Raw genomic sequence first — 27,847 nt, 5'->3', positions numbered from 1 at the left:
ACCCCAGCTCTCAGGAGGCTGAGGCAAGAGGATCCAGAGTTTCAGGCCGCTTAGCGAGATCTTGTCTCAAAGTAGAAATGTTTAAAAGGGCTGGAGACGTAGCTCAATGGCAAGTGCTTGCCTACCAAGTGCAAGGTCCACTGTTCAGCACGGAAAAGGAGTTTAGTGAGGATCATTAAGAGAACCAAGTAGTCAAAACCAGTTCAAAGAAGAAACTGCAGAACAGGCAGGTGTATTTACAGATCTGAGCTATCGAAATGAGTGTGCAAATAGAGACAAACCAGAGAGAGGGTAAGAAAGTGCCCTGGCAAAAACCAGGCATGGTGATGCATGCCTGTAATCCTAGCACTCAGGTTGAGGCAGGAGGGTTGCTCCCAGTTCAAGGGCAGCCTGGGCTACACAGTTGAGACATTGTTTCAATCCTATCTCCAAAACAAAAACATCCTGAAAGAAAGAGAGAAAGAAAGAAAGAGGAAAAGAAAAGAAAGAGAGAAAAAAAGAGAAGAGAACGGGAAAAAAAAAGAAAGAAAAGAGAGAAAAAGAAAGAGAGAGAGAAAGAAAGAAAAGACAGAGAAAGAGAAAAGAAAAAACTACTTTGGTAGTCTTTAGACAGGACATAATTTGCATGTCTGTAGATAAGGATTATTTTGCATTGTTATCTGCCAGTTACAATTTATAGTGTTATCAAATAGCTCAAAAACACCTGAAAGACTATAATCAGATAAACGGATTGTCCTCCAGACAGTGCATAGTTTTTCCTTGAACTGTTTGCCCACAAACTCAGCCTGTCAAATTGTCTTTTTTTCTCTTCTGGTCGGGACCATGGGTGATTTGTGCATCCAAGCCCTTAGAGTGCACAGCACAAATTAAGAAAACGTGGGCCTAGGCGAACATTAAGGACTTAAATAGTAATCATTGTAGAACCAATAAAAAATGTCACAGTACTTACAGCATTTGAACTGAATTGAGGATAGCAGAGATCTGTGTGTATTTCTACCCATTATCTCCTGCTTCCTTAGTTCTTGGGGTGTCCATCATCATTATTTATTATCAATGAATTATTAATGATAGGCGTTTCACAAGCTCCTACACTGCTGATTTGGGAATTCCTTATTTATAACAGGCACACTGACCCGGATGAACATACGATTACATAAATCATTAGTGGGAAACCATTAGACTTCTGCTCAACCTGGAGGTTAAGATTTGAAAAGTTGTACAATAAGTAGCAGGGTTAAGGGGTGCTGTGGGCTCTTCCTAGAGATTTTTTCCAGGTGCTTATCCTGAACAAGGAACTAGTAGACATGCCAAAGAGAAAGCAAGGTTTTACATTTATTAAAGGTAGGGAAAAAAGTACGCTCCGCAGAGGAAGAACCGGACGCTGAAAAAGAGAAATCACAATGGCCAGCAAGTTAATGACCACCATATTTTGTGTCATCCCCATTCTGCAGGTTAATGTCAGATTCAGGCCTATCAAAAGCGTGCTAGATTTCAAGCCAGAAAAATTGAAGATAATGCTTTTTGATTGGTCCCAGCTGCAGGGCTTGGGAACTTTTTTTCTGTGCACCTGTCCTAGATCTATGTGATTGGCTGGCCACATCCACTTAGTCAACCAGCTGGCTGCACCCTAATCTTCCACTTCAAATGGGCCCTTTGAGTGGTGTGTATGTTGGGAGTCTTTCTCTTGCTGGACTTGATCCCTACCCACTAAATAGGTGTTTAGCCACTAATAGTGTGAATCATAGTTAACTCATAATTGGTAATAATAACTAATCATTAGTAACTGTTTTATTTCCTAATTTTTTTTTTTGTACTGGGGATTGAACTCATGACCTCATGCTCGCCAGGCAGGCACTTGTGCCACTGAGCTAAATCCCTGGCCCTTTTATTTTATAAATGTCATTTTACTAATTATTTTTGGGTACCAGCCATCAAACTCAGGACCTCAGGCTTGCCAGGCAGGCACTGCACCCCTGAGCTAAATTCCCAACCCCTAGTATTTATTTTTACAAAAATCTATTTGTCTGTTGCAATCAATTGATTATTAGAAGAAACAGTAAAGTTAGAAATAATTTGCTGAAAACTCATTGACAAATTAAATTTGCTTATGCTTTCAGGTCTCAGGACACGGGGCCACCAGCATTTCTCAAACTTCCTTGCTTTCTCGATTTCCAAGAGAACTAGCTGGTGCATAGAGCCTTCTGTCAGTCTGACATTCTACAAGGTACTTTCTGTTGCTCATCTAGAAGACTTCTAGAAACCTCTGTGAAAGCTGTGGATGATGGGAAACTGGTGATGCCTGTGACTGCCTTATCCAAGAACCTGTCAGCCCCAGTTCAGACAACAGGGGATGAATCTGGAGCAGGGCACGTTCTACCTCGCACAGAACAACTGAAAATGCACACCTGTTCCAGAAGAACCTTGAATAATGATGACTAGATAGGTAGCAGATTACTAAGGGAAACCAGGGAAGTTCCAAGTACATCTCTGGCCTTTCGGGATGCAAACACTGGACTCTCCCTCAAACCCTCCCCTCAGGGCTGTGGTCACAATTCTGAGCTAGTAGCCTTTGGTTGAATCTGTGGTGACATTTCTGATTTTCTTAAGAATACTGTAGCAGAAAAAGGTCATGCTAGAACACCCCAAAGTGCAGGTGAGCTATCTCTAGGAGTAGAGAACACTGCTCAGCTGTCACACCAAGTGCACTGCCACCTGTAAGCCCAGACTTTCGGTCACGGTAATGGTGCTAATGCTCCCAGTGGCAGTGATCACCACACTGATTTCCTTTGATCCATTAGGGTCCCATCAGAGTGGTCAGTTTCCAGATGGGCAGTCCAGAAAAGTACCCAAGACCCCAAGCACGGGGTAGTTTCCAGAGTTCTGGCTTTTAAGCCCCCAACTACATAGTGAATGTTGAAATTCTAAAAACTTTATTACAGTACCAGGCGCACTGCCATTATCCTCTTCAAAATTCTCCCCTTCATTTCAAACACACCTATTCCAATGTTCTTGCCACTTTCCAAAGCCGTTCTTGAAGTCCTCTTTCCTGAGTGTCTTTAGTGGTTCGGTTGTGGCTATTTCGATGTCCTGAGTCAATTCAAAATGTTTACCTTTCACGGTCATTTTGACTTTGAGGAAGAGCCAGCGTTGCCTGGTGTCAGACCTAATAAATGAAGGCACACTTGATAGAAATTGCTATAAAGCTTCTGAGTCAATTCAGGACACCAAGGCAGTCATGACGACAGCACAACTGCAGACAGGCAGAAGGACTTCCAAAGCTGCTTCAGAAAGTCACAAGGAGAAGAGAACAGGTGTTTGCAGTGAGCTGAATGTTTTGAAGGGGGCTAACAGCAGTGTGTCTCTTACTGGAGTAATTTAACAATTTCTAGCGTTCCTGGCATATTCTGATCATACTGTGTACGTGGCCCTGGAGAGCTTCCAAGGACAAGAGGGTTCCCTAGCTCAGCATAAGCTCCCCAGCAGGAGGGATGGTGCAGGAGCAAAGGGCGAGGGCTTCGTTCCCTTCCTCCATTCTTCCTCCCTCTTCCTGGTTCTTCTCCTTTTTGTCCCCTCTCCTGCTCCCCACCACACACACCCCCTTTCTTCTTGCTCCCCAGCTCTCTTCCTGCAGACACAACCCTGCGGGACTTCCTGGGTATCTATCGGCTGGGAAGGCACCTCAGGGAGAGCTGGGGCCTCCCCTCTGCTTCTAGCTGTTGCTGGGGCAAAGCCCACAGCCTCTTGTCAGTAAATAAACCCGGGGTTTCAAAGACCCTAGCACTGCCGAGTAAGAAGAGAGGGGCTTTTGAGTCTCTGGATTTCCTGTCCAGCCAAGTCATCCTTCTGAACGCGGGGTCTGATTCAGTGCAGGGAAACTCCAAGCGTCAGGGCTGGGCTGGTGCAATATGGGGCGGATTGCGGACAGGAAGTGGTGCATCGCTGTGGGTGAGAGGGGAGAGCTTCCTCCCACCCTGACACTTTCTATGCTGAGGGCTCTTTCGCAGGGGCCTCCCTGACCCCGCCCGCCCGGGAGACAGACAGACACTCTAAGGCTGCAGTCAAAGGCCCAGCAGGCAGCCATGACTCCAAGCCAAGCAAACCCAATCCTCGCAAATCCCACCCTCAGTGTCCTTTGTCCCTCCTGGCAAAATGTAATTTGTCTCTAGGATTATATAGAATTTTTACTTGTCCAGGATAGATGCACCTCAGCGAGCATTTGGCTTGCAGGACTGTCCCACCTGCAGGGACCTCGAAGGGCCCTTGACCCCCAGCATCCCGGGCTACCTTAGCTTGCATTCCCCACCCCGTGCTGTACTGCTTTACTGTCAGAAGTGGAGACAGGTGGGTCTTGCTGACGTTCAGGCTCACCATAAAAGAAAACACAACAGCCAGCTAATTTGAATAATTTTTTGGCACTGGCAATAGAACTCAGGGCCTCAGTCCTTTTTTAAAACATTGATATAAGGTTTCAATAAACTGCCCAGGCTGAACTCAAAACTGCAATACTCTAGCCTGTTTCCAGAGCACCTGGGATGTCAGGTGTCACCACCATGCACAGCTTTGAATAAAGTTCTTGATAACGGACAGAGCAATCCAGTACTGAACTAACTGCATGGATCTGGGGAATATTCAGGGACAGCATTCAGGATTTACAGATTATCTCGGAGACTGAGGGTTAAGTAGGTCTCTGAGCCCCTGGATGATGCACCCAGTAATAAACAGATAAGAACAGAGGCAAGTTTGAAGGTAAAACGCTGAGGTCAGGAGCAGAGCATGCAACTCGTTGAGCAGATCTGAGCTCTATGGGAGTCTGGACTTACAGGGCTGACTTCAGGCCCTGGATGTGTGTGTGTCTGTGTATGTTTGGGGAGGTGGGTACCAGACAGGGATAGTGCAGGAAGCAGTCCCCTTTACCTTGCCAAGAAGCAGGAGACACAGAGGAAGACTCATTCCAACCGGTGTCTTAGGCTGTTAGGAGTCAGATGAGACAAAGCCCAAGATGTCCCCGATAGATTGAGCAGTTTACTGGCAACCTTCAAGTGGGCCATTCCCAGAAGGGGGTAAGAGTGAAGCCTCAAACTTAGGTCAGAGACTAACAGTTACCAAACCTAGTTCCCTTCATACGGACCAAGCTATGTGTTTGACTTCTGGCCAGTGGCTGTGGGTAGGGGTCCTGTCACCTCCAGGGCACAGCCCTCACTCCATCTCTCCTCCCCAGCCTGCCAAACTAGAGGATCTGGAGGGACTCTAAGGCCTTGATGGCACAGAGCAAAGGAAGGGAAGGAAACTGGCCACTGCATGATGGTATGGAGCCAGGGGTTTCCATGAGGTCAAGCTGGTCAGGGCTGAAGGAAAATCAGACCCATGGGGCCGGCAGGTGTGAACAGCTGGGGTTGGCTGTGTAGTGTCATGGGGGTAGCATAGAACAGCAGTGACCGTAGGTCAGAGGATAGCAGCCAGGCCAGACGGCTGGAATTTAGAGGTCAGGCGAGGGGTCTAGGATGGCGCTGAGAGCCAGAGCCCTCTGCACGACCTGGAGCCAAACACCTACACACACAGGCTTCACTGCACATTACGGCCACGCAGGCCCTGTGCGGCTCCGAGTACGCTCTGCCAGGTGCATCTGGCCAGCCTCTGAGGGGCAAACTGATCCCTGCAGTTAGACACCTGCTGACTTCCCCCTTAACCCAAAGTCAGACCAGCTGGGGTCTGCAGCGACCTTGAGCAAGCCCCTTGCCCTCATCTGCAGGGACAGGCCCAAGAATTGCAGTCTCCTTTTTTCCTAACCAGTCCTGAAGCAGCCTCATGGGAAGCTTCGACCAGGGCTCCCTGCAGGTCCTAGCCCTATTCAACTCCTGCCTTCTCCTGCCAGAAGCAGGAGTCTTGCAGCTTTTAGCCTATCAGAGATGGATAAGCCAAGCTGAACTCCAAGGGGAAGAGGAAGCCTTCCCGGCAAAGCAGGTTTGTGGGGAGCAGCCAGTATTCACACCTAAGGGTCCCTAACTCGAGGGCCGCCCTCTTTTTTTTTCTTTCTCTTTTTAACCTTTTACAACAAAATACCTCCTTTCTGTTCCCACTTCTTGTTCCCTTTACAGTGGGACAGCCCCGCCCTCCACCACCCCTGCCGCTCCAGGGACAGAGGTTGAAAAGGATGGGGACACCTTACCAAGTGGCCGAGTTCTAGCTTGGTATGGGTCTATCTTACCTGAGAGAATGGACTTGGACAAGGAAATTCCTCCTTGTCTCATCTACCCAAATATTTGTTTTTAAATAAGGGGAGCAATTTCCTTTTTCTCTAACATAAAGTAATTCTGTCCTCCAATGAGCTCCTTGCAGAGCGGGAAGGTGATCTGGACTGCAGGGAGGAGGGGAGAACCACTTGGAAGAGACCCTCTCATGAGGGTCAGCATGAGGCAGGGCCAAGTGCAGGGTCACACAAAGCCTGGCCAAACACAAGTCAGGTCTGGCTGGGTCCTTTCTGCCCTGCAGAAAACTGAAAAACACTGTGCCACTCTCCGGCACAGTGCCACTCTCCGGTCCACCATGGATGAGGCCGTGGGGGTGACACACAGGTGGGACCCACCATAGGGTCAGGGAAGAGAAGCTGCCTTGTGCCCCTAAATCCCAAGAATCTGGAGAAAGGCAAGACAGTGACCATTTTTATTACCCAAAACCTAAAGAACATATCCTGTAGAACAGCAGGACCCACTGGCTGCGACTTCTGTGAGTGGCTTCTCGTTGGCTCCCTGGCCCCAGGTCCCTGAGGGTCAGGTGTGATACCAGCCTTCTCCCGCGGGAAGCAGCAGTGTCGCAGTGCAGAGGCCCAGAGCTCCTCGAAGGAGGTGGCAGGACCCAGGTGCCTGCCCCAGGACGCAGGACCCTGGCTCAGGGTGTAAAGGTGGAGAGAGGAGGAGGTCCTCGAGGGTCATCGCGGCAGGCAGCTGGCCACTGGGTCAGGCCGCAGCCCAGGCACAAAGTTCATGGGGCAGAGCAGCAGTGGGCACATCTTCTCGTGCTCCTTCAGCGCCAGGCTCAGCTGCTGCAGCTCCTCGTTCAGCTTGGCGATCTCCCTGCGCAGTAAGGCATTCTCCTGCTCCAGGCACTCGTACTCCTGGTGGGAACAGAACGGCCTTTCTGGAACCACAGTCCGATGCCCGCCGCCGGAAGCTCATCACTATGTGCTACAGCTTCGGCTTTGGGTCACTCTCCTCCCACCAGGACGAGCGCGGCCAGCCGGGGCAGGGCTGTGTTCTTGAATCAACTCTACGGAAGCGTCATTTACATAAAATGCATCTATTTTAAGCATCCAGTTCAATGAGTGCCCGACAGATGCGTGTACCTGTGCTGATAAATATGCAGAAATTGCCTTCACCCCAAAAAGTCCCCTTTGCACCCGTCCCTCCCCACCTCCACCTCCACGCTGCTGTTCTGCTTTTCTGGAGGCTTCTGCTAGGTTCCTGGCTACACCTTCACCACTTAGAACCTGGAACATAACAAGTGTTACGTTCAAATAAATGCTTGCAAACATACTTCGCCTTTGTTCTGGCACTAACTGATAAGCTCCCACCAGATCAGGAACCAGGCTCAGACCTGGGGTGAGAGGTGAGCGTGAGGTCAGAGTTCCCTTTTAGAAACCTGTTTAATGTTCTAGTTCATGCATCGATCTGGGGTGGGGCCCTGGCACCTTCAAAGGTCAGGCTTTGTCCTTCTGACCTGCTCTATTTGAAAGCCAGTGTCTACAAGGTGTGATAAAAAAACATAGCTATCATTTAATTATTACAGTAAAGACACATTGCCGATAAGTCTCTCCAAAATCTCCCCTTGCTTTGAAAACACTCATCCCATCATTCTCACCACTTCCTGGAGCAGTTCTGCAAGCCCTGTTTCATGAGTGTCTTCAGTTGTATCTGCCTCCATCTCCTGAATTGATTCAGACATTTATTTACCTGTCACTCCGACTTTGGGGAAGAGCCAGGAGTCCCACAGTACCAGGCCTGGTGAATAAGGTGGATAAGGGCACAGGGTGACGCTCTCACGAGGCTGCCTTTCTGCTAGATGGCACCAGGCAGCAGTGTTTTCTCTACTTACGAGCACACCTCGTAAAGACACTCAGGAGGGAGGATTTGCAGAACTGCTTCAGAAAGTGGCAGGGAGGATGGGATGAGTGTGTCTAAAGCACACTCATCATGGGGGGGGGAGTGTATTTTGAGGGGGTTTAAAAAGCAATGTTTTTGTCAGTAATAACTATTTTTAAAAATTTAAACAGTCACTGTATATTTTGATCACCCGTTCCTGTGTTCCTGACCCCTCATCCCCTGTCCTCTGTCCTCCCTTACCGCCTTTGTCCCCCAGGGTACCTTCTTCTCTTTCAGGACCCAGCACCTCAGACAGGTTGTAGGCAGGGGCTGTCCCAGTCCCCCACACCAGCAGGCAGGAAGTTCCCAGGGACAGCAGGCCTGGCCCTCCCCCACCACACACACAGGCCGCCCTGGGCCAGTATGGCTTCGTTAGTGCTGAGCCCCTGCTGCCTCCATGTCCTCCTCCTCGCCTCCCAACCTGGTCCTCATCATGTCCTCTGGCCTGACCAGTGCCAGCCCCAAACTGGCAGTGAGTGTCCAAACCCAGCAGCAAGCCCCTGATGGCCAAGCAGAAAGTCTGAGAGGGAGGAGGGACCAGAGGCCCAGGCTCATGGAAAATTTGCACAAAGGAGAGACTAGAGGGGCAAGCATGCACGTGTGCACACACACACACACACACACACACACACACAGACACACACACATTTGCTCCACAGTGCAACCAGAAATGCCCCACACACTCGAGAGAAACATATGAATGGTTCTAAGCTAACATGTTACCTGGCTCCAAGACGGAAAGTGCTCCCTCAGGCAGAATATTCCTAACTGCCTGGTTACGTCTGCCAACCGCAGCAAGATGCTCACAGCCTCTGAGCGCCCCTCTGGAAGCCGGGGAGCCCTGTGGCCTCCTGCTGCCCTGAGGCACCACTGCTCTCCAGAGCCCTACGTGGAAAGACTCCGGAGCTGGGCCGCCAGGGAGGCCCCTCACCTAGCTGCCCTCTCCACAGGGACTTTCTCAGCTGGGATTTAAGTTTTACTCCCAAATCTGCTGAGGGACTTTTACTGAGCTGAGGAGGTAAGAAGAAAAGTAATAAACATCTCTGGGGAGGACCAGTTCCATAAAAATAAAAAGAGGAGCTGGCAGGGGAGGACCAGTTCCATAAAAATAAAAAGAGGAGCTGGCAGGGGAGGAACAAGAGGTCAGAGAATACTGACTGGGAACAAAAGGCAAAAATGAAATCCACGGCACACTGAGAAAAAAGTTCTAGCGTTAACATAAATAAAAAGATAAACAGAGGACACCGGCTCTTGATGACTTCCAGCGTTTGACTTCGGCATGAAAATTCATGGCTCAAATCTGACTAAGCTGTGAATTTTCTGTCATGGGATGGGATTTGGGGTCACCAAGCTGCCACCCCAGAGAATGTGCCAGAATACAGTGTCAGGGCACACACCTGAAAGTCCGAGGTGGTGAAATCACTGCCAATACCAGTCCCACCTCCAAAATGAGGTCACCTCTGGTGGTCCTCAAAGGGGGAGACTTCGGCAGTCCCCCGCTGAGGACACTTGGGCACAGATGATGGTGTCTTAGAGTTCTGGTTGTCACAGATAGGTTAGTGGCAATGCTGTCCCCAGTGGGTGGTGGCCAGTGAGGCTGCTCAGGGTCCTGCAGGACACTGCCCCTCAAAGATGCAGCCAGCCCTGGGTTCCCCGAGTGCTGAGGTTTGGGCATTCTGTTCTGGGACTAAGTAAGAGGCTCCCCAGGTCCCCTGGGTCTGGGGACAGGATTGAGGACTGGCAGAGAAGCCGAAGCAGGTACTGGGCAATAGAGGGGACACTCTAGGTATAAAGGGGAGGCAGGAAAAGGCCACCAGCAGGACCCGGAGCTGCACCTCACAAGCACTGCAGCTGAGAGGGGCATGACACTTCCAGGGTCACGGAGCTTGGGGTCTGGGCCGTGATGTCAAAGTCAACTGTGACACCCAGGCAGCATCAGAGATTTTGCAGGCGATCGGCAGAGTCTGGGCCTGAATTTCCCCGAGGTGGTTACCAGAAGGAGGCCGCATGCTCACAGGACTTCACCACTCAGCCATCCCGGGGCCTCAAGCTGATGTACTTCCCAGCAAAGCCACTCTGTCACCAGCCAGGGCGGTGCAGATGAACGTCACCGTCCCTCGGCCCGTGACAGTACTGACATGAAACACTGTCTTAGCACACACACTATCTGAAAATCAAAAGTGACAGTGCCAACCACAGCCGGACTGCCCAAGCCATCTGTCACTTCCAGGCCCGTGGGGCTGGTAAGGATGGTACCACGGCCTCTCTCTTCTGACTCAGATTCTTTCTCGATCTGACATCGCTGGGTGCCTGACCCACTTCTGGGCCACCTTCCTTCCGGTTGCCTTAGAGACCCTGGTGCTAAACCTCGGTTTCCTTCTGTGTATGCGGACTCTGGCCAGCGCTTGCCATCCAGCGCTGAACAGAGGTGGGAGTCGCCCCCTCCCCCACCCCCACAGTGTCACTGCCCAGACAGCAGCTGGAGGGGAGAACTGTGCTGGGCTTGAGCCACACCGCTCTTCCCCACTCTGCCCATCCCTCCTTCCCAGAGCAGCCAAGAAACTCACAACAGCAGGGCTGAAGAAGGCTTTTCTGGGTGCTGGAGGTGACAAGGGCTCAAGGACAAATGGGGTGTGCAAGAATGTGAGCCAAAGAGAAAAGGGGGTCTGGTCCTTCTGTAAGCATCCCCCTCACTGGTATCCGGGAAAAGCTGGAACTACCTGAGTGTTTAGGAATTCTGCCCCGTGGTACAGGGCTGGGATGGATGGGCTCCTCCTGCTTCTAGCGACCAGCAGGTCAGAGTGAGGCCCTTCGACACTCAGGCATGAGGAGGTTTCTACACATAGGATCTTGCTCTGTTTTCTTGTCCTAGATGAAGTCCAGGAATTCTGGGGTCCCCAAGAGTTTCTTTTTTTTTTTTTTTCAGAGACAAGCTCCAGGCTGGCCTTGAACTCACTATGTAGTTCAAGCTGACCCTGAACTCGTGGCGATCCTCCTGCCTCAGCCTTCCTGGTTCTGGGAATACAGGTGTGTGCCACCACACCTGGCTAGGAATTTTCTAATGTGACCCATAGCAAAGTGCCATGTGTCATGCCATCGGCCCATGGGAGCACGGGGCAAGTACCTTTCACTCCATCTTTAAACCAGTCACCCACCTCCAGTACGCAAAGGACAGGCTCCCCATAGACAGAACACCTCCCACAAGCAGGCAGCAAGCAACAGCGAAGACATTGTTCATGGGGCACCTTTGGACCCAGATGTGACATCCCTCTCATCCTGCAGAGTTTGGGGTGCATCTCCATTTCCCTATACTGCCTGCCCCTCACACCCATGGTGACCAGCGACCCTTGGGTGCCATGAGAAGGGGTAAGGAAAGTTATAGCTAGGATGCTTGAATACAGATAGAGTCACGCTCCTAATCTGCCACTGGTGCAGGGTCCCCAAGTGAAAGAGGAAAAGGGAGTGTCCTTTCCCAAAGGGCGCTCACCTCAAGGCCACCCTCTCCATTCTGGAAGGGGGCAGGCGCCGTAACTGTCCGGGGGATGGCCAGGAGAACAGGAGGCCCTGCAGGGGGCCCTCCACATCTAAGAGGCATGGGGCAGGAGGAAATGTGGGCCTAACTTCCCAGCACCTGGTTTCCTTGGTTACCAAATCAGAAAATGACAGGAAGAGAGAGAGAGAGCAACACGTCATCCAGGTGGACTTTTTTTTGACACCTAGTAACGTTACATGAGTATTTATGTATCATGGCACCTGCGAATGTGTCACGTGACACAGCAAAGGGGACTTTGCAGATGTGATCAAGTTAAGAAGTGTAACACGGGCATATTGTCATGGGTCACCCAGGAGCAGCACAGTGTCACCAGGGGGAACTCATAAATGGATAAGGAGTCAGGAAAGGAAGATGGGATGGGATGACAGGAACATAGCATGAGAAAGGCTCCACCAGCCGTCACTGGCTTTGGAGCTGAAAGGCGACCATAAACCAAGGAACACAGAAGCTTCCAGAGTCTGGAGCGAATGAGGAAACACCTTCTCCGCAGCGCCAAGGACAGGCCCGAGATCTCCCTCTTCTCTCTGTGACCCGATGGTGACACCCTGCCTACAAGAGTACCCAGTAAATGTAGGATGGACCTGCTTCCTCGCTCCACGAAAGATCCTGTTCGAGACACTTGGTCACCTGGACGGCTGATGAGGCCCGAGAAGCTCCCTCCGGGTCTGGCCTCACCTGTCCAGACGGCACCCACAGTCTGAACACAGGGGCCTGGTGTAACTGTGAGTTGCAAGTTCTCTTTGGGGCTCTTTGGAAACACAAACCTAGAAGCACAGCGGCCCTGGGAGCAGCAGGTAAAGAAGAAAGCAAGCAAGGGCTTTGGCATCTTCTGTGCCGGCATTCAGAGGACTACTAAGGACCGAGGAGGCCTCCTTGCTGGTCGGAGGCCTTGGTCTGCAGAAGGAATCTGGACTCATTACGTGCACCGTGCTGGGAACTGGTGTCAGTGAGCTGGCACCATCTCCTTGGATTAAGAGTGTTCTAAATTCATCCTGAGCTCACTGCTGGCTAGTTTTTAGAGATGCCCTTCTCTCCACCTGACAGCGGAGGCTCTGTGTGTCAACCTCTCAGACTGGCTCTGCTAAGGCAACCTGTGACAGGAAAGCATGAAAGCACGGCAGGAAAAAGCTAAACCAAAACCGTTTGTTGTGCACACCGACCCTCCAAGAGGAGACCTGCTGCTGATTCTCTGGGTAAATCCTTGAATGCTCCCGAGGGCAGCTCCTGATTCGGAGCGGTTCTCATGTCCAGCTGAGGGATGATGCCACAGATCAAGGAAAACAACATCTTGGAAGAGAAACTCCCATGCTATGGTTTGCATGTGTCCCCCAGAAGAGGATGTGCTGGAATCTTGGTCCCCAATCCATCCATCCTGGCCACAGGACGCCCTCTATCATGCTACAAAGCTACAAGCTGGCCCTCAGGATGTCCCAGCCCCAGAACCACGAGTCAAATCAATGTGGCAGTCAGCAAGAGCACAGGGAACAAACCCAGACACCAGGCACCTGCTCTGAGGAGAGGGAAGGAAGGTGGTGGGCACCGTGAGCTACCAGTGAGGCCTGGGAGAAGAAAGTCACTGAACACAGGGCGTTCTGCCATCTAGGAAGACTCCTAAGCAGACAGTGCCGTGCCAGGGTCCAGGATGGAGGCCCTGCCTGCCTGGGGAACTCTGTTGGAAGCTGATGCCAGGAGAAAGATGAACAAGTTCCCACTTCCAGGGTGAGATTAAAGGGGGGGGGCAGCGTGGGAAATGCTGTCAACACCAACACCGAGAATTAAAAAGTGGTGGGGCTGAGCTTGTGGCCCAGTGGTAGAGTTCTTGCTTTGCACACACAGGCTCTGGGTTCGGTTCCTCAGGACCACCATAAGTAAATAAATAAACAAATGTGAAGCTGGTCTGGAGAACTGGAAAGTGTGGTCTTTCAAAGCAAAAGGAGAAAAACTTCAAAAAGGGATGGACTTGGAGGAAAATGTTCCAGCAAGGTCAAGCATGGTGAGACCAGAAAGACGGCCCTGGAAAGAGGGTGCCTGGGCACTGGTGGCCCCCTGGAAACAATTTCCTTAAAAGCGCCTCTGTGTGTGTGTGTGTGTGTGTGTGTGTGTGTGTACTCATACACACACCTGTGCACACACATGTGCTGGGTGGAGGCGGAGGACTGGCAATTAAGGCACGGAGCGCTGAGGAATGACTCGGAACTGGGCTCCGGGGTCCCAGGTGAAGACTACTCGGTTTAAGCAGCAGGGAAGTGAGATGCGGAAAGAAGCAGCATCAGGGTTTTAACAGGCATCAGGGTGGAGGGCGGCGCCTCGCTCTGCTCAGCTTTGTCATGAAAGTGTGTTCTGGGGTGAAGCGCAGAGGTCCATGAGTGAAGACTCAACACCACCGGGCAGGGAAGGACCTGGAGGGTGCCGCCCACTGAGGGCCACGGGGACATCCTTGTCACGCCGGTGGCTCCTCCCTGTGGCGCTGCCAACCACAGCCTCACCTCGTGGAGCTTGTCAGCCTTCTGGGTCTGCTTCTTCCGACTCCTCTGAGCAGCAACTCGATTCTTTTCCCTCCTTCGGACCTTCCTGTCATCATCTTCAGGGCTCTGGGGGTGACATTGGGTGACAGTGATACAGACATCCCTCACCTAACCCTTCCCTGCCCTCCCCTTCACTGGGCATTGCTCCTTGACCTCCACCAGTTCATGTTTGGCTGGCAGCAGGGACCCAATCACAGCCCCCTCATCTCCCTGACACAGACACTCGTGTGTCCTTGATCCCCGGGATGGGAGCAGGAGGGCTGCAGCTACACCTCGGGGTACAGTGCTTGTGTCCCACCAGCACCACAAGTTTGCAAAGTAAGCTGGGCACAAAGGAACATGCCTGATACCCCAGCACTCAGGAGGCTGAGGTGAGAGGATCACCCCAAGTTTGCGGCCAGTCTGGGCTACACACTGAGACCCTGCCTGAAAAAGCAAAAAATTAAAAGATGAGTAATAAGAAACTCAGGCTAAAACCTTGCTCCAGGTATCGCACTCCCCGCGGGCAGCGGGAAGTGGAACTCAGGTCTGCTGGGTCTCCAAACCAACGTTCACAAACCTCTACCCCACAGGGCGTGTGCCAGGAAGGGCTGTGGTGTTCTGCTGCTCATCTGAGACCGGGAAAGTGGGGGCGGCTTTGCTATTTCGAACCTGCTGTGCGGCCAGCCCTTAGGGCCCCACTTACATACAGGTACCCTGGAAGCCGTGTCACCCTGTGATTGATTATACGCCCAGCACTGCTCTAAGCCACGCGGGTGATCCTCCCACACAGTGATCAGAAAGCTGTGCCGACAGAGTGCTTCTTTGGACACTGCCTGACTCACGCTTCATTTCAGGGGACAGAGTAAGTCAAAATGCAAATGTACGATGTGACCTGAAACTCAAGCTACATAATCCCAGCACTCCAGGAAGCCAAGGCAAGAGGATCACAACTTCAAGGACAGCCTGGACCCCTGAGTGACCCGGGAAGGCCCTGTCTCAAAAGAAAAAAAAATCAAAAAGCACCGGGGTCCGGCTCCAAGAAAAGGCCCTGGGTTCAATCCCCAGCAGAGCAATGAAAAAGAAAGAAAAAAGAAGACTCAGCTATGAATGGAATTGTGCCAAATACATCAAATCCTTCTTCATTTTACAGGTATAAAAATGAAACAGGTAAACAGGAAAATGTACCTGCCGTGCTAAATACACTTTGTGTATTCTAAAAAACATGGAAAACACAGAAGTATTTGCATTCCAGACCCCATGAGAAGATCTCAAAAGAGGGAAAAAAATACTAGTGTTTTTTGTACACAGGATTGAACTCACAACCTCGAGCTTGCCAGGTAGACACTTAAGCTGCTGAGCTAAATCCCTGGCCTTACTCTTAAGGCCTCCAAAGAAGATGAAAAAGGCGAAGAAGATGGATAATGAAGAGGAGGAAGAGCCAGTGGCGCGTGCACAGACACACACGAGTTGAACACAAATATTAATGAAATGCAAACATCGATCATACAAACTAACCCTTTTAGTTATCTTTTTCTGTGGTCTCGTACCCCTCATAAGAAAGACACACCTCCCCTCCCCAAGGTAGGCAGGTAAGGGGTTCTAGCCCATGCACAAAAATGCCAGCATAAAGGAGAAACAGAGGCCTGACAGCACGGCTGAGGGAACAGAGACAGACAGGTCTGCAGGTGGCAAAGTGTGGGTCCAGAGACAAGTCCTGAGACACATAAGTGGAGCATCAACCAGGACATGCTGGATAGAGGGTTAGCGTCTCGCAGGTCCTAGTTTAGTCTCTCATGATCAGTGTGGCCCAGAGTAAACAGCTTAACTTCTCTAGTTTCTCAGTTTCCTCACTTATCATAGGTGCAATTCATCCCTACCTTCACTACGCATTAACTGCGTACGGACCATGTGCCACACTCTCTCCTAGCCAGTGAGGACACCAGCCACAAACCACGGGCACTTTCTGGCTGGCAGCCTAAGGCTTAGCCTGATACAGCACAGCACCGTGCAGCAGGTACCTGTCTTCGTGAAGCCTGCTGCAATTTCTGATTGGATCCCCCATCGTTCTTGTCACTAGGCTAGCCTCTTTATACACCATAATCAAAAACATCTCAAGACACAAAGGAGCTGCACACATCCTGCCCTCAGGGGCTGCCACTCTAAACTGAATTTATAACCCATCAGGCATGATCATACCTGTCAAGCCAACAGAAACATTTACACAAGACAGAGGTGTGCAAAGTCTTGAGATATGTGCACATTAGCCTTATCTCAGTCTTCATAAAAATCTGGAGTGATTGATGCTATAGTCATTTTACAGATGGGGAAACTGAGGCTCCAAAAAGTTAAGCCAATAGATGAAGGTTACTCAGCCCATGTGGCCAAGACTCCAATTCTGATATGTGTGACACCTGGTCACTGGGTGACACCAGGTACCTGGGATCGAATGGGGGTGGGGAGCATAAGAATGCAAAAACCCATCAGGTCCCTAAGCGGCTGCGCGTGCAGTGTCCCAGCTGCCATCTGTGCAAGTGCCCTGGCCTGTCTCTCCCGCGGGTCCTGCGTACACGCTGGGGTCGTGGGAGGCAACTGTCCGGATGGGGTGACGGTTTGCAGCAGCACTGGGGTTGGCTTCTGCTCCCCAGATCGAGCAGCAACGAGGGGGAAGACGGCGCGGACCCCACGTGCGGTCCCCACCCCCACCCGGCGGACACAGGGCTCGCGGCAGGGTCTCACGTCGAGCCCGCGCCAACCCAGGCCCTCTGCCCGCCTCGGGCTCCGCCCCGCACCCACCTCGGCTCCCCGCGGCCCGCGCCCCCTACCTGCGGTGGTGGCGCGTTCCCGGGCGCTGCGACGCCGCTCTGCAGGACGCTGACACCGCCTGCGGCCGGGAGCCCTTGCGACATCCCGGGCGCTGCTCTGCTCCGGCCCGGCCGCCCGCGCGCAGCCTCGCGGGGAGCGGCCGCCGCCGCGCGGGCCCTGCACGCGGGCTCTGCCTAGGGGCGCGCAGTCGGCATCCCCGCGCCCCGCACCTGCCGACCTCGCCCCGCCCCCGCTGGGCCCGCGCTCCCGCGCCCGCCGGGTCCGCGCCCCGCCCCGCCCCCCCCCCGCGGTCCTTCCCGCCCCGCCCCTGCTGCTCCCCCACGCCTCCTTCGCGCCCCCCTCGCCCTCCCGCTGCACCTCGGGGTCCCCCGTCCTACCCCTGTCGCCTTTCCGCTGCTGCCCTGAGCTTCGTGGAAATCACGTGGTGGCTCCGAAACCCGGCGGGAGCGCGAAGCCCACCCACGGAGGCGACGCGGGGCGCGGGGGCGCGCTCGGGGAGCTCGGGTTGAGCAACCCTGGAGGGTGGCTCGGGGTCACCGGCTTTTCCCGGTCTCCCGGCGTCTTCGTGCGCGCGGCCGCGGGGACTTTCTCGGGAGGATCGCCCCCTGCGCCCCGGGCGCGCGTGGCTGCGGCAAGCAGCGTCACTTTTCCTCCCTGTCGCCGAGGGCCTGAGGATCCCGAGTGAGCCGAGACGTGTGGGGACCGTAGCCCGGGTCGAGCCAGCGACACCCCGCGTTGGCCGTCACTCGGGACAGACGCGGGATCAGGGCCTCCGCCCATCACGGACCGGACCCCGTTCCGCGATGCAGACCGCGGGTGGAGTGGGCGACCTTGGGGTGGCGCGTCTCCTCCACCTGCCTTCCGGTGCCCGGCGGAGCCCGGCGAGGAAAAGCTAGCGGGTCTGATGTGCGGCCGGCGCACCGGTGGCCTCGGGAAGGAGCGCGAGCCCGGATGGGCGCGTGGGAGCGGGAAGGGACCGGGGCCGGGGAAGCGACAGAGATGGGGCCGGGCCGGGCCGGGACTGGGCCGCCTTTCGAGTCCCTGGCCGGCGCCTGAGGCTCTCGCCTGGGTCGGAGATGCGACCCGCAGACGCTGGGCGAGGAGCCGCTGAGCCTGGCACGGCTGGGGAAGCTCGGGTGGGCGTCTGCCACGGGGGACCGCGGGAGTGCGCGGGCTGCGCGACCGGAGTGTGCGCGCCACGAGCGGAGACGGCGCGGCCGGTGCGCTGGGTTCGCGCCTTTCTCCCGTCCCCTTCTGCTTCCTCGGTCCGGATAACCGACCGAGTTATTCCTACCGCATCCCGAGCGTCTGCAGAGTGCCAGCTCTGCGCCCTGTGCTCGGTCAGGGGATCAGCCGGACACCTTCGCATTTGAAAAATCTAAGACTAACAAAACAAGAACACTGACCCAGTTTGGGGCACCATTGGGCATTTAAGTGCATTCCGGCTTCTTCTGCTTGTGGCCTCTTCTGTTCTTGCGGAGCCTCACCACGAGCTCAGTCCCCCGGGGCTGTCCCTTCTGTGTCTGACCCCGCAGAACCAGGACGGTGCCAGCGCAGAGCTCTGCCGGGGGACTTAGTCTTGCTTACATTACGCAAGGGTTTCTTCCAACATATTTAAAGGAGGAGGTTTATTAACTAGTTAGCTTTTAGGGAAGAGATCAATTTGAACTACGTCTACATCAAAACGAATGGATTAGACAGAATTAAAAATTAGGCAGCGAACAGAATTAAAGCCTTGCTAAAGCCTTGGACATGGAGAGGATTTTCTAAGACTACACATGATACGAGGAATGAAATCGGTAATATCTGAACGATGTGTGTATACGTGCTAAATTGTTTTATGACGGCCAGAAATTTAAAACACGGGGAAAATGCAGGTTGAAATCTGCTATATATAGCCCATGAAGAAGAATAAAATATTGAGACAGCTCCGTCAAATTGCATAAGTGACAAGGAGAAAATAAAATAGATACAGAAAAAAATCACATACTACAGTAAGGATCCCTTTAAAATATTAAACTAGCCAAAGGTTTACTGGAAATTAGTAAATATTCACTGACATCACTGTGAATTGGTACAAATCTGTTGGAAAAAGAATTGCATTATGACTTTCAAGAATCATGAAAGATTCATCACTTCCAACTCAGTATTTCCACTTGTAGAAATTCATTCTAGGAGGATAACTGGATATATTCAGGAGACGAATACTACCTTCACTAAAAGCTTATACATTTTAAGAGTAAAAAAATTTGTAAGCAACATATATGTTGTCCAGGTGTAGCTGACTGGCTTAGTGAATGTTATCACTTAGAATTGGATATTATGCATCCCTAAAATTACAAGCACCAGTGAGTGTATTCTGTCACAGGGAAGATTTATTTGATATGAGGCAGATGAGGAAAAGAGAGGACACAAAAAGCACATGCGTGTAAAATCCATGCATATGAAAAGGATCAGGGGACAACACCGAAGTGGTAGCTTTTCTTTCCTGACGGTAGAATCATAACTTCTCGTGCCTGTCTTTTTAAACTTTTTGAAAAGCTGTTTCGTGGTAGCTCCCCCGACATTTTGTATTTCTAAGTAGCATCTCATTTATTGCTGTGAAATTCACTGACTGCTTCATGGTGCCTGGCCATCCCTGACCAAGAGGGATGAGCTCCTAACCACCGGGTTCCTTTCCTGGTGCAATGTTTTCGGGTTTCTTTGATTCTTTGTGAGTCAGAAGGAGAAAGAAAAGTAAAAATGAAGAAATGATCAACAAGAGCAATCATTTAAAATGCCCCTCTTTTTTTTTTTCCCCCATCTTGTGTTTTATTGTATTTCCCCCTTGAACTGGGAAGTGAGATGATATGATTTGGCAATTTCCTATGAATACCACGGTAACCCTGCTTAGCGAAGGAGAGGCAGGGATTTATAGCTTGGTGATCAAACCCTCTGGTGATTCACTTCATAAGAAGACGGTTCTTTACCAAAACAACTCCCAGATGCTGGAAGACCTCCCCGCGGTTCACTCTGCTTTTCTCTTTTCTTGAAACTGACCTCAGGGCAAGGGCACTCTCACTGCTCTTTCTAGGAGGCGGTCCTGGGAGCTTCCCCCGCGGGGGAATAGCCATTTGCAGCAGGGGCAGCTCCCCTGTGCCCCCGGATGCAGCAGCCCAGGACAGAAAGGCCACAGCTAAGGGAGCTCAGGTCCCAGCGGCAGGAGACAGAATGCTGTGTGTTACTGATCACAGGCTCCACAGAGGAATCTAAAGCAGGAATGAGACACGGAGAAGAGTGAGGGGTTCGCTCTTTAAACAGGGAGATGAAAGGGTGTATTGGTGCATGCTTGTAACATTAGCACTCTGGAAGGCCGAAGCAGGAGGATCTCACTTTGCAGAGCCAACCTGGCAGTTTAGCAAGTTCTTGTCTTAAAACGTGAAAAGAGCTGCAGATGTAGTTCAGTGCTAAGGGCCCAGGTTAGTGCCATTATTGCCATTCATATGCACGCATGCACGCACACACAAACACACACGCACTGAAAGCTGATCTGTTTTGCAAGAAGTCAGGGAGTGTTAGAGCAGGGTCCTCACTGTGCGGGCCCAGTCCTGCCCAGCCCTGAGGGGCCCTGAGAATGTTCACCTGTGCTGTTTGATTGACATTTGCAAACACAGGATATTTAACCATAGATGGTTAAGACCACTGTCCCCAGTCCCTCCTCGTGCCCCGGCTCCTTGCATCTGGTGGTGTGGAAGTGGTTGCCCACACTGGGGAGCCTGCCAAGAGTACTTTGGCCACACAGGACAGACCTGTGCTGTTCACAGCCGTTCCTGTGTAGAGTCGGTTTTGCTAGTTGTCCCATCTCCAGGATTATTCCTGCCACCCTCTGTGCAAAACCACACAGCAGCATATGTGACCGTGGAGCATAAACACGCGCTACATTGCCTGGCGCCAGAGATGGGTGGGCAGCAGAGGAGAAACCAGATTTCAAATGCACAGCAAACAGTCTGTGAAAGGGCTTCCCATCAGCGGCCACAGGGAGGCCAAGAGGAAAGAGTCCATCTGTGTTTACACCTAGTTAGAAGGAATCGCCCCAAATCAGCAATTCGGCTCATACCATCATTGATGCACCAGAAGGGCCTTGTCTTGTTAAGAGGAATGGTGTGTTCCACAGAGCTGAAAGGCAGCATTTTAACTGATATTTGGAAATGTATTGTGGAACATTTCAACAAACAAATTAGAAATGGCAGGCTCCCAGTTTGTCCTGATCTGAACGAAGAGCACTATCTTATTTTCTTTTTTTGTCTTTTTGAGACAAGGTGTTATTATGCAGTTCAGGCTGGCCTTGAACTCACTTTATAGCCAGGCTGGCCTCAAACTTGCAGCAATCTTCCTGCCTCAGCCTCCTGAGTGCTGTGGTTACAGGCGTGCGCCACCACATCCAGTCTACAGTACCGTTCCTTGGCATCTGTGAATTTATTTATGTATGGAAGAATTGAAAGAAAAATACAGAAAGTTGAGGAAATGTAAAAACGAGACAATGGCAAGCAATTGAAACCAGTAGAAAATTTTCTGACCTCCTTAGCAGAATCATAACAACAATTCAGTTTATATCAGAAGTAACATAGCTGATGCAGACGAGAAAATAAATGTCAAAGGGAAACAATGGCCAGGTTCCAGGATTGTGAAGTCGCCCAGTGCTAAGGCAGAGTGGCTTGCAGAAACACAAAGGGAGACATTTACCGTCCCTGCTGTCTGAATACGTCAGCCAGGCTCCCAGTGATGGGGGAGGACTGAGTCAGGGATGAGGATGTGTGAGGAGAACCCCTGGAAAAGAAAGCACAAAATACCCTGAAAACGCGCAACTCGTATTTCAGAAAATCAACAGATTTTTTCCAAATCTGCTGAGTTTAAAGTGACGTGACAGTGCCTATACCCATGACATGTTTAGGCTGAAGAGAGTTCTGCCTAATTCTCAAAACCCAGTTCTGCACCCATTTCCATCTTCTCTGGTGGAAAGACTGAGTCCCCTTTTTAGTCCTTATAGAAAATGAAATGGCCTCGTCATTGTCTTATAAAGAAGAAAACAGAAAGCATGGGGTCCTGGGTTCAATTCCTGGTACCCAAAAAAGAAGGAGGAGGAGAAGGAGAAGAGGAAGAAGGAGAAGAAAACAGAGTGTAAGGAAAATATTACATCAGAAAACTGATTAATAATAATACAGTACTTTTCTTGATTCTTCTTCATTTTGGGGATTTGTCAACTGTTCGAATTTGCAATTTGTTTTATTTTTCTTCCTTTGTTTGTTTAGAGTAAGAAATTTACCTTCCTAGCTCCAGCCCTGTGATTTAACAGTCTGACAATTCGGGCAATAGCTGGAATGGGCAGGCAGCTAACTAACTTTATAACCTTTCATATTTTTGATACTTGGTCATAGGTGGTAATAAAATCTGGAATCATTCAAAAAGCTTATAGAAGACAAAAACTATGTACAACCCAACCACTCACTGAGATAAATATTCCTATTTTGTTACTTGTGTTCCCATGTTTTCCTCTGCAAATAATTTTCTAGACTTATACCCGTAAAATTGTATTCTAACCCGCTCTCTCATTTAAGAATGCTCTAAATGTCTTTTCTTGACAATATACATCTAGGTCACTATTTGAAATCTGAGTAGTTCACATTGTAGAGCTATCCCATAGCTGATCTAAATAAATCTCTATTTTGGTATTCTGTTGCCTTCAATTTTTCCATATTATGAATAACATTGTACCTGCATACCTATGCCCTGACCTGATTATGGTGTTAGATTTCATTCTTGGGAATAAAATTGCCAATGAAAAGGAATATTGTATTTTCAAGGTATTCAACAAAGTAACAATCCTGCCAGTTGAAAATCCTATTTTTGTGTTTTCAGTGGGTTACATTTCAGACTCCAAAGAGCTGAATTTGTTTCTCAGGTCACTTCTTGACCTCTGATAAGAACAGATAACTGTAAGGTGGGGACCTGCCCCAAACCTAAGACTTGAAGTTATTTTCAGCAATTTGGCTTCCACAGAGCCCCAGGTGATCAGGTTGACTCTCTGGGTCCCGCAGCCAAACCCAAAATATGTCACCTCCCCCAGGATTTCCCTCTGCCAGACTTATCTCTGCCCAGCTCCCCGAGAGCAAAGACTGGGAGGAAAGTGAGTTGAATTTGATGTTTATGTCACTCGGGTTGCTCTTTAAAAGGAAAGAAGTGTCGAAGACACATTTACCACAGCAGAGGACAAGTCTCCATGTCGGGACTTTAGCCGACAGCTGTAGAAGCCCCGGAGTGACTTGGGAGGACGTTTAGTCACATTATTTCAGGTTGTTATCCTCTTGTCCTTGAGCCCTGAAATGGCCGTGAAAAGGGATGGAAGAAAAAAAGAAAAAGGCTGGAGGAGGGGAAGGGAAAGGGGAGCAGGAGAAGGAACAAGGTGGGATGCCAGCCGGTGACTCCATCAGGCCGTGGAAGGTTCTGGATTAGAGCCTAGGAAGTCCAAGTGGCTGGTTTCTTGCTCTGGTCAGTGCCAGTTGTCTCTCCATATTTGCACCTGGACCTCCCTCCTGGCCTCTTCTGAGATTCCCTGTTGTCACCTCAGGGGCTCAGCCTGGGCAGTGCTAAATTTGTCATCTACCCCTCTGTGGTTCCATCTCGGGGGCCAGCACCAGCCCCGGCCACCCAGGCAGAGGGTGAGACTACACTCCTGAGGGACCCCACACCCGGCCCAGCTGACGAGTAAATAACAAGCCGGACTGAGAGCCGCCTGTGGGACTAGCAAGCGTACTCCTGGGTCTGTCCAGGAGGGATGTGGAAATGGAACCCTTGATACCATGTCCTTGTCCTTGTCACTACGAAGTGATCAGCTGTGCTTCACCACCCCCGCCACCACGATGCTTCCGTCTTTGCGCCATGGACTGAGTCCTCTGATGCTGTGAGCCAAATGAACCTGTCCTCCTTTAAACTCTCTTCCTTTATCCCAGCACCAGGAAAGCCAACTGCAAAACCACATCTAGGACATAGCTCCAATGAGGGGCTGACCCTAGCTCTGTGGAGCCGGAAGTCATTCCACAGCCCTTAAGAAATAGCATTCAAGTCAGGGATGCTGGCACACACCTGTAGTCCAAGAACTTGGAAGGCTGAGGCAGGAAGGTCACTATGAACTCAAGGCCAACCTGGGCTGTATCTTGAGTTCACCACCTGACCAAGCTACATGGCAAGAAACAAAACAACAGTAACAACACACTTTATTAAGAAATAGCATTCAGGGGCTGGAGATTTAGCTCAGTGGCATAAGCGCCTGCCTTGCAAGCAGGCAGTCGTGAGTTCGATTCCCTGTACCGATAAAAAGGAAAAAGACCAAAAAAAAAAAAGAAAAGAAAAAAAAAAAAAAGAAATAGCATTCATATGTGGATATTAAAGTTAAAATTTAATTAGAATGAAAAAATAGCAAAGTACTGCCACGATGACAAAAATCTAGAAAATAGGATCTTTTTTCTTTCTTTCACGAATGCCCATATGTTCCAAAGACTTTTATTTCCTGCATTTTTTGGCTACACAGTCTTCAGTTACCTCTCTTTTTTTTTTTTTACTGGTACCAGGGATCAAATTCACACCTGCGTGCTTATAAGGCAGGCACTTATGCCACTGAGCTAAACTCCCAGCCTCTCAGTTCTCTCTTTAGCAACCACCTTTGAAAGTCATTTACTTGGAAGACTAGAAAGATAATTTAGTTTTCTCTCTCTCTCTCTCTCTCTCTCCTTTCTCTTTCCCTCTTTTTTCTCCACCTGCACCTCCAAAGTGAACATCTCCTCTTTGGAGAAGCAACATGAGCTTCTCTCTCTCCCTCCAGAAAGATTTCCCTCATGTGGAATCAACTGCATATTTCCTTCTATTTTCTATTTCTTTGTAAGGTTTAAATTTGTGTTTGATAAGACACCTGTGAATGTGTATTTGCATCATAAAGAGGAGGATTTGACCCTGGAAAGTGGAGAGTGTGGTCACCACTCCCAAGCCTGGGTGCAGCGGTGATTGCTTTTCTCTGGGTTTCCCATCTGTCCCCTCTCCTAGATTATAACCCCCGAGGGCCAAGGCCCGCCCAGTGCAGCTGGGCAGCAGCCAGTGTTGGCTACAAGGGAGTCAAAGCATAGGCTTTAAGGAACTTTCTCAGGTCACCCAGAAAACAGGCAGAGTAAAGGTTTCATCAGTGATAATGGACTTGGGTTAGATGGAGGACTGGCTCCCAAAGAGATCTGACACGTACTAGAGGGAGGTGTTTAATGACTTCTACAAGCATCCCAGTGGCATTCTTCTTACAAAGGTTAACAAATCAATTTTTGTTGCTGTCTCCATCATGTCCCGGGGAAAGACATCAAGCAAAATGACGCCAGTGTCTACCAATTTTTGCACACCACAGGAATCTCGGGGTTCCAACCTGGAGATTGCTTGCTATTCTCTTAAAACAATGACTGTGACATTTGTCCTTTGGGACAAAACTTTAAAAAAATGATTTCCCTCATTTCCTAAAAGACTGACCCTACAACTAATTTGTGATTTCCCAGGAGGCGTCACCAAAATCTTGTGCTCCGAGGACTGCGCTCCAAGCACTGATCACCTGCGTGGTACAGATCCGAGTGTTGATCATGGTGAATAACTTCTGCTGGTGGCTGCACTGCAGTTCCCGGGGACGATACTAACAGCTCTGCTGTCCCAATGATTAAGGGGAGAGAAACTCCCAACCTGCTAGCTCTGTGGTGGAGTTGGTGTTCTATAAAATCAAAGAATGAATTCTAGGAACAATGGGGACCTTACGGTTGGTACATTGTGTCAACTTGAGAAGTTTAGAAATCTAAGAGAGTAGAGGGAGCCAGAATCCTTACTTTACAAATATCCTCGGCTTGTGCAAGAGGAGGGCACAGAGATGGTGTGAGTGCTACACCCACCCTGGGCTCACTTACAATATAAGGAAGGAGAAGAGGCTTGCTCCCCACTTTTACTGGGGCTGCTTTTGCTGGCTCTGCCTTGAAGTGTTGCCCCTGTGCCTGCCACCCTGCCTTGGAGCCAGCTCATTATGGATTGAAACCTCCACAAACAGTGAGCTAAATAAACCTTTCCTTCCTTCATTTTGGGTGTTAGATATTTTGTCCCAGCAATGAGAGAAAAGTAACCAAGACAGGTTAAAAGCAAAATCTGTTCACTGGGGAAAGAAAGCTTCTGTCTGAAAGAGAGAAGGGGTCTCGAGTGGGTTGCCAAGGACTCTGCCTTTTCTAGGGATTTGTATAGAGGAAAATCACAAGTGAGATGGGTCCAAGGTGGGGTTAAAACAGGAAACCACAAGGTGGGTGTGATGTGGGACGGAACGAGGGTCAACCAATAAGATTGCGAGCATCATTGCTCAGGTAAACTTGATTAAATTGGGATCAGATGGAGAAGCGAGTCACAGAACAACAGGCATGAAAGCAGAAAGGCTTTTCCCGGAGGCTGGGTCAGGGCTCTTTCACTCTTTCGATATCTGGAAGTTCTTTTGTGGTGTTTGCTCCTGATATTAGTGATCTGTAATCTCCATCTCTGATTATTTTCCCCCAGCCTCGCTAAAGTTTCGTTCACTTTATTGATCTTTTCCTAGGATTGATCTACAAACCAGTCACTTTCCATTGTTTTTCTGCCTCTGATTTCTTTGATTTCTGCTGTGGGTTGCTTCCTCCTTTCTGCTTGGGTTAGGCTGATTTTGCTCTTCTTTTCCTGTGTTCTTGAGGGAAAAGTTTTGAGCCACGATGTGCCGTAAACTTTCCTGTCTGCTTCAGCTGAGTCAAACCAGTTTTGGCAGACTTGGTTTTCACTTTCATTCGGTTCAAGGATTGTTTTATTTTTTAAATTTCCCTTGAAGCTTCCTACTTGACCTATAGATTACTTCAAAGAGTGGTTTGTTACTGATTTCTAGTTGGATTCTGTTGTGGTCAGAGAATACCCTCAGAATGATTCTAATTCCTTTGGGCCTCGGAGGTTTATTTTATGGTCCCAGATCCAGTCTATGTTGGAAGATGATCCAAAGAAGTTTCAAATGAGTTTGTATTCATCTGTTGTTGGGTAAAGTATTCTACAAATGTCACCTTATCCCGTCTGCTGGTGGCATTGCTGAGTTCTGGATCCTAAATCCCATCTGTGTTTGGAATGTGGCCCACATGCTCCCTGTACAGTAACTTGCTTGATCATCCTGACCGGAAGTGTCCCTTACTCCTAAAGCAGCTGCCTGTGACAGCTGCATGGCACACATCTGGAGAGCAGCTGGGAGGCTTCTTCAGCATTCAGCCCAGGGCTTCTCACTGCTTCTTCAGGTCTCACTGGAGCTCGAGCTCCGAACGTCCCCTGCCAAAGGCTTCCTGGGAAAAGCTTGGTACCACGGTGTCACTATTGGGAGGTGATGGCATTTGGGGGGCTCCATGACTGTTTTCAGATCATGGGGGAGGCATCCTTGAAGAGCACTGTGGGCCCCAGCCTATTACTCTTTCGCTTCCTGCCCATGATGCTCGTGGTATGGCCCTCTGCCCGTCGCAAAGGACCCCCTGCCTCACCAGGACTGACAAGAAAATGGGGCCACCTGATCCCTGAGTGGACCCTAAGACCACACGTCAAAATAATTACATCAGCCTCTTCTCTTCATTTGTGACTTCTCTTGGGTATTTTGTTATAGTGATAGAAAGTTAACACAGCTATCTTTTCTTTTTTTTACTTTAGGCAAAATGCCTCTTCTTTATTAATATTCTAGCTCATATAGCAAACATGGTTATGATTTTATCTCAGAGAGTTAGATCTACCCAAAGCAGTAG

General features: G+C 50.2%; 1 protein-coding gene across 5 annotated transcripts; it reads right to left on the bottom strand.

Moving 5' to 3' along the window:
• Positions 1 to 6,646: 6,646 nt before the first annotated feature.
• On the bottom strand, positions 6,647 to 18,577 carry Batf3 (basic leucine zipper ATF-like transcription factor 3). Of its 5 annotated transcripts, XM_063236738.1 has the most exons (6): positions 18,425 to 18,577; positions 17,396 to 17,533; positions 17,018 to 17,191; positions 14,557 to 14,639; positions 14,175 to 14,279; positions 6,647 to 7,111 (listed from the first exon to the last, which is right to left on the bottom strand). In XM_063236738.1, the coding sequence occupies exons 1-6, from the start codon at positions 18,446 to 18,448 to the stop codon at positions 7,054 to 7,056; spliced, it is 582 nt and encodes a 193-aa protein (XP_063092808.1). In that variant the 5' UTR covers positions 18,449 to 18,577; the 3' UTR covers positions 6,647 to 7,053. The 5 variants fall into 5 exon arrangements, with proteins under 5 accessions (XP_063092808.1, XP_063092809.1, XP_063092811.1 ...); XM_063236739.1 differs by lacking the exons at positions 14,557 to 14,639; positions 17,018 to 17,191 and having other exon boundaries at positions 18,425 to 18,549; XM_063236741.1 differs by lacking the exons at positions 14,557 to 14,639; positions 18,425 to 18,577 and having other exon boundaries at positions 17,018 to 17,174; positions 17,396 to 17,625.
• Positions 18,578 to 27,847: the final 9,270 nt, after the last annotated feature.

This window comes from Cavia porcellus, unplaced genomic scaffold (genome assembly GCF_034190915.1).
Source record: "Cavia porcellus strain 051 isolate PalLab524CR breed Dunkin Hartley unplaced genomic scaffold, mCavPor4.1 scaffold_26, whole genome shotgun sequence".
Classification (NCBI taxonomy): Eukaryota; Metazoa; Chordata; class Mammalia; order Rodentia; family Caviidae; genus Cavia; species Cavia porcellus.
Note: the sequence above shows the minus strand (reverse complement) of the source record. Positions and strands in the feature narration are given on the sequence as shown.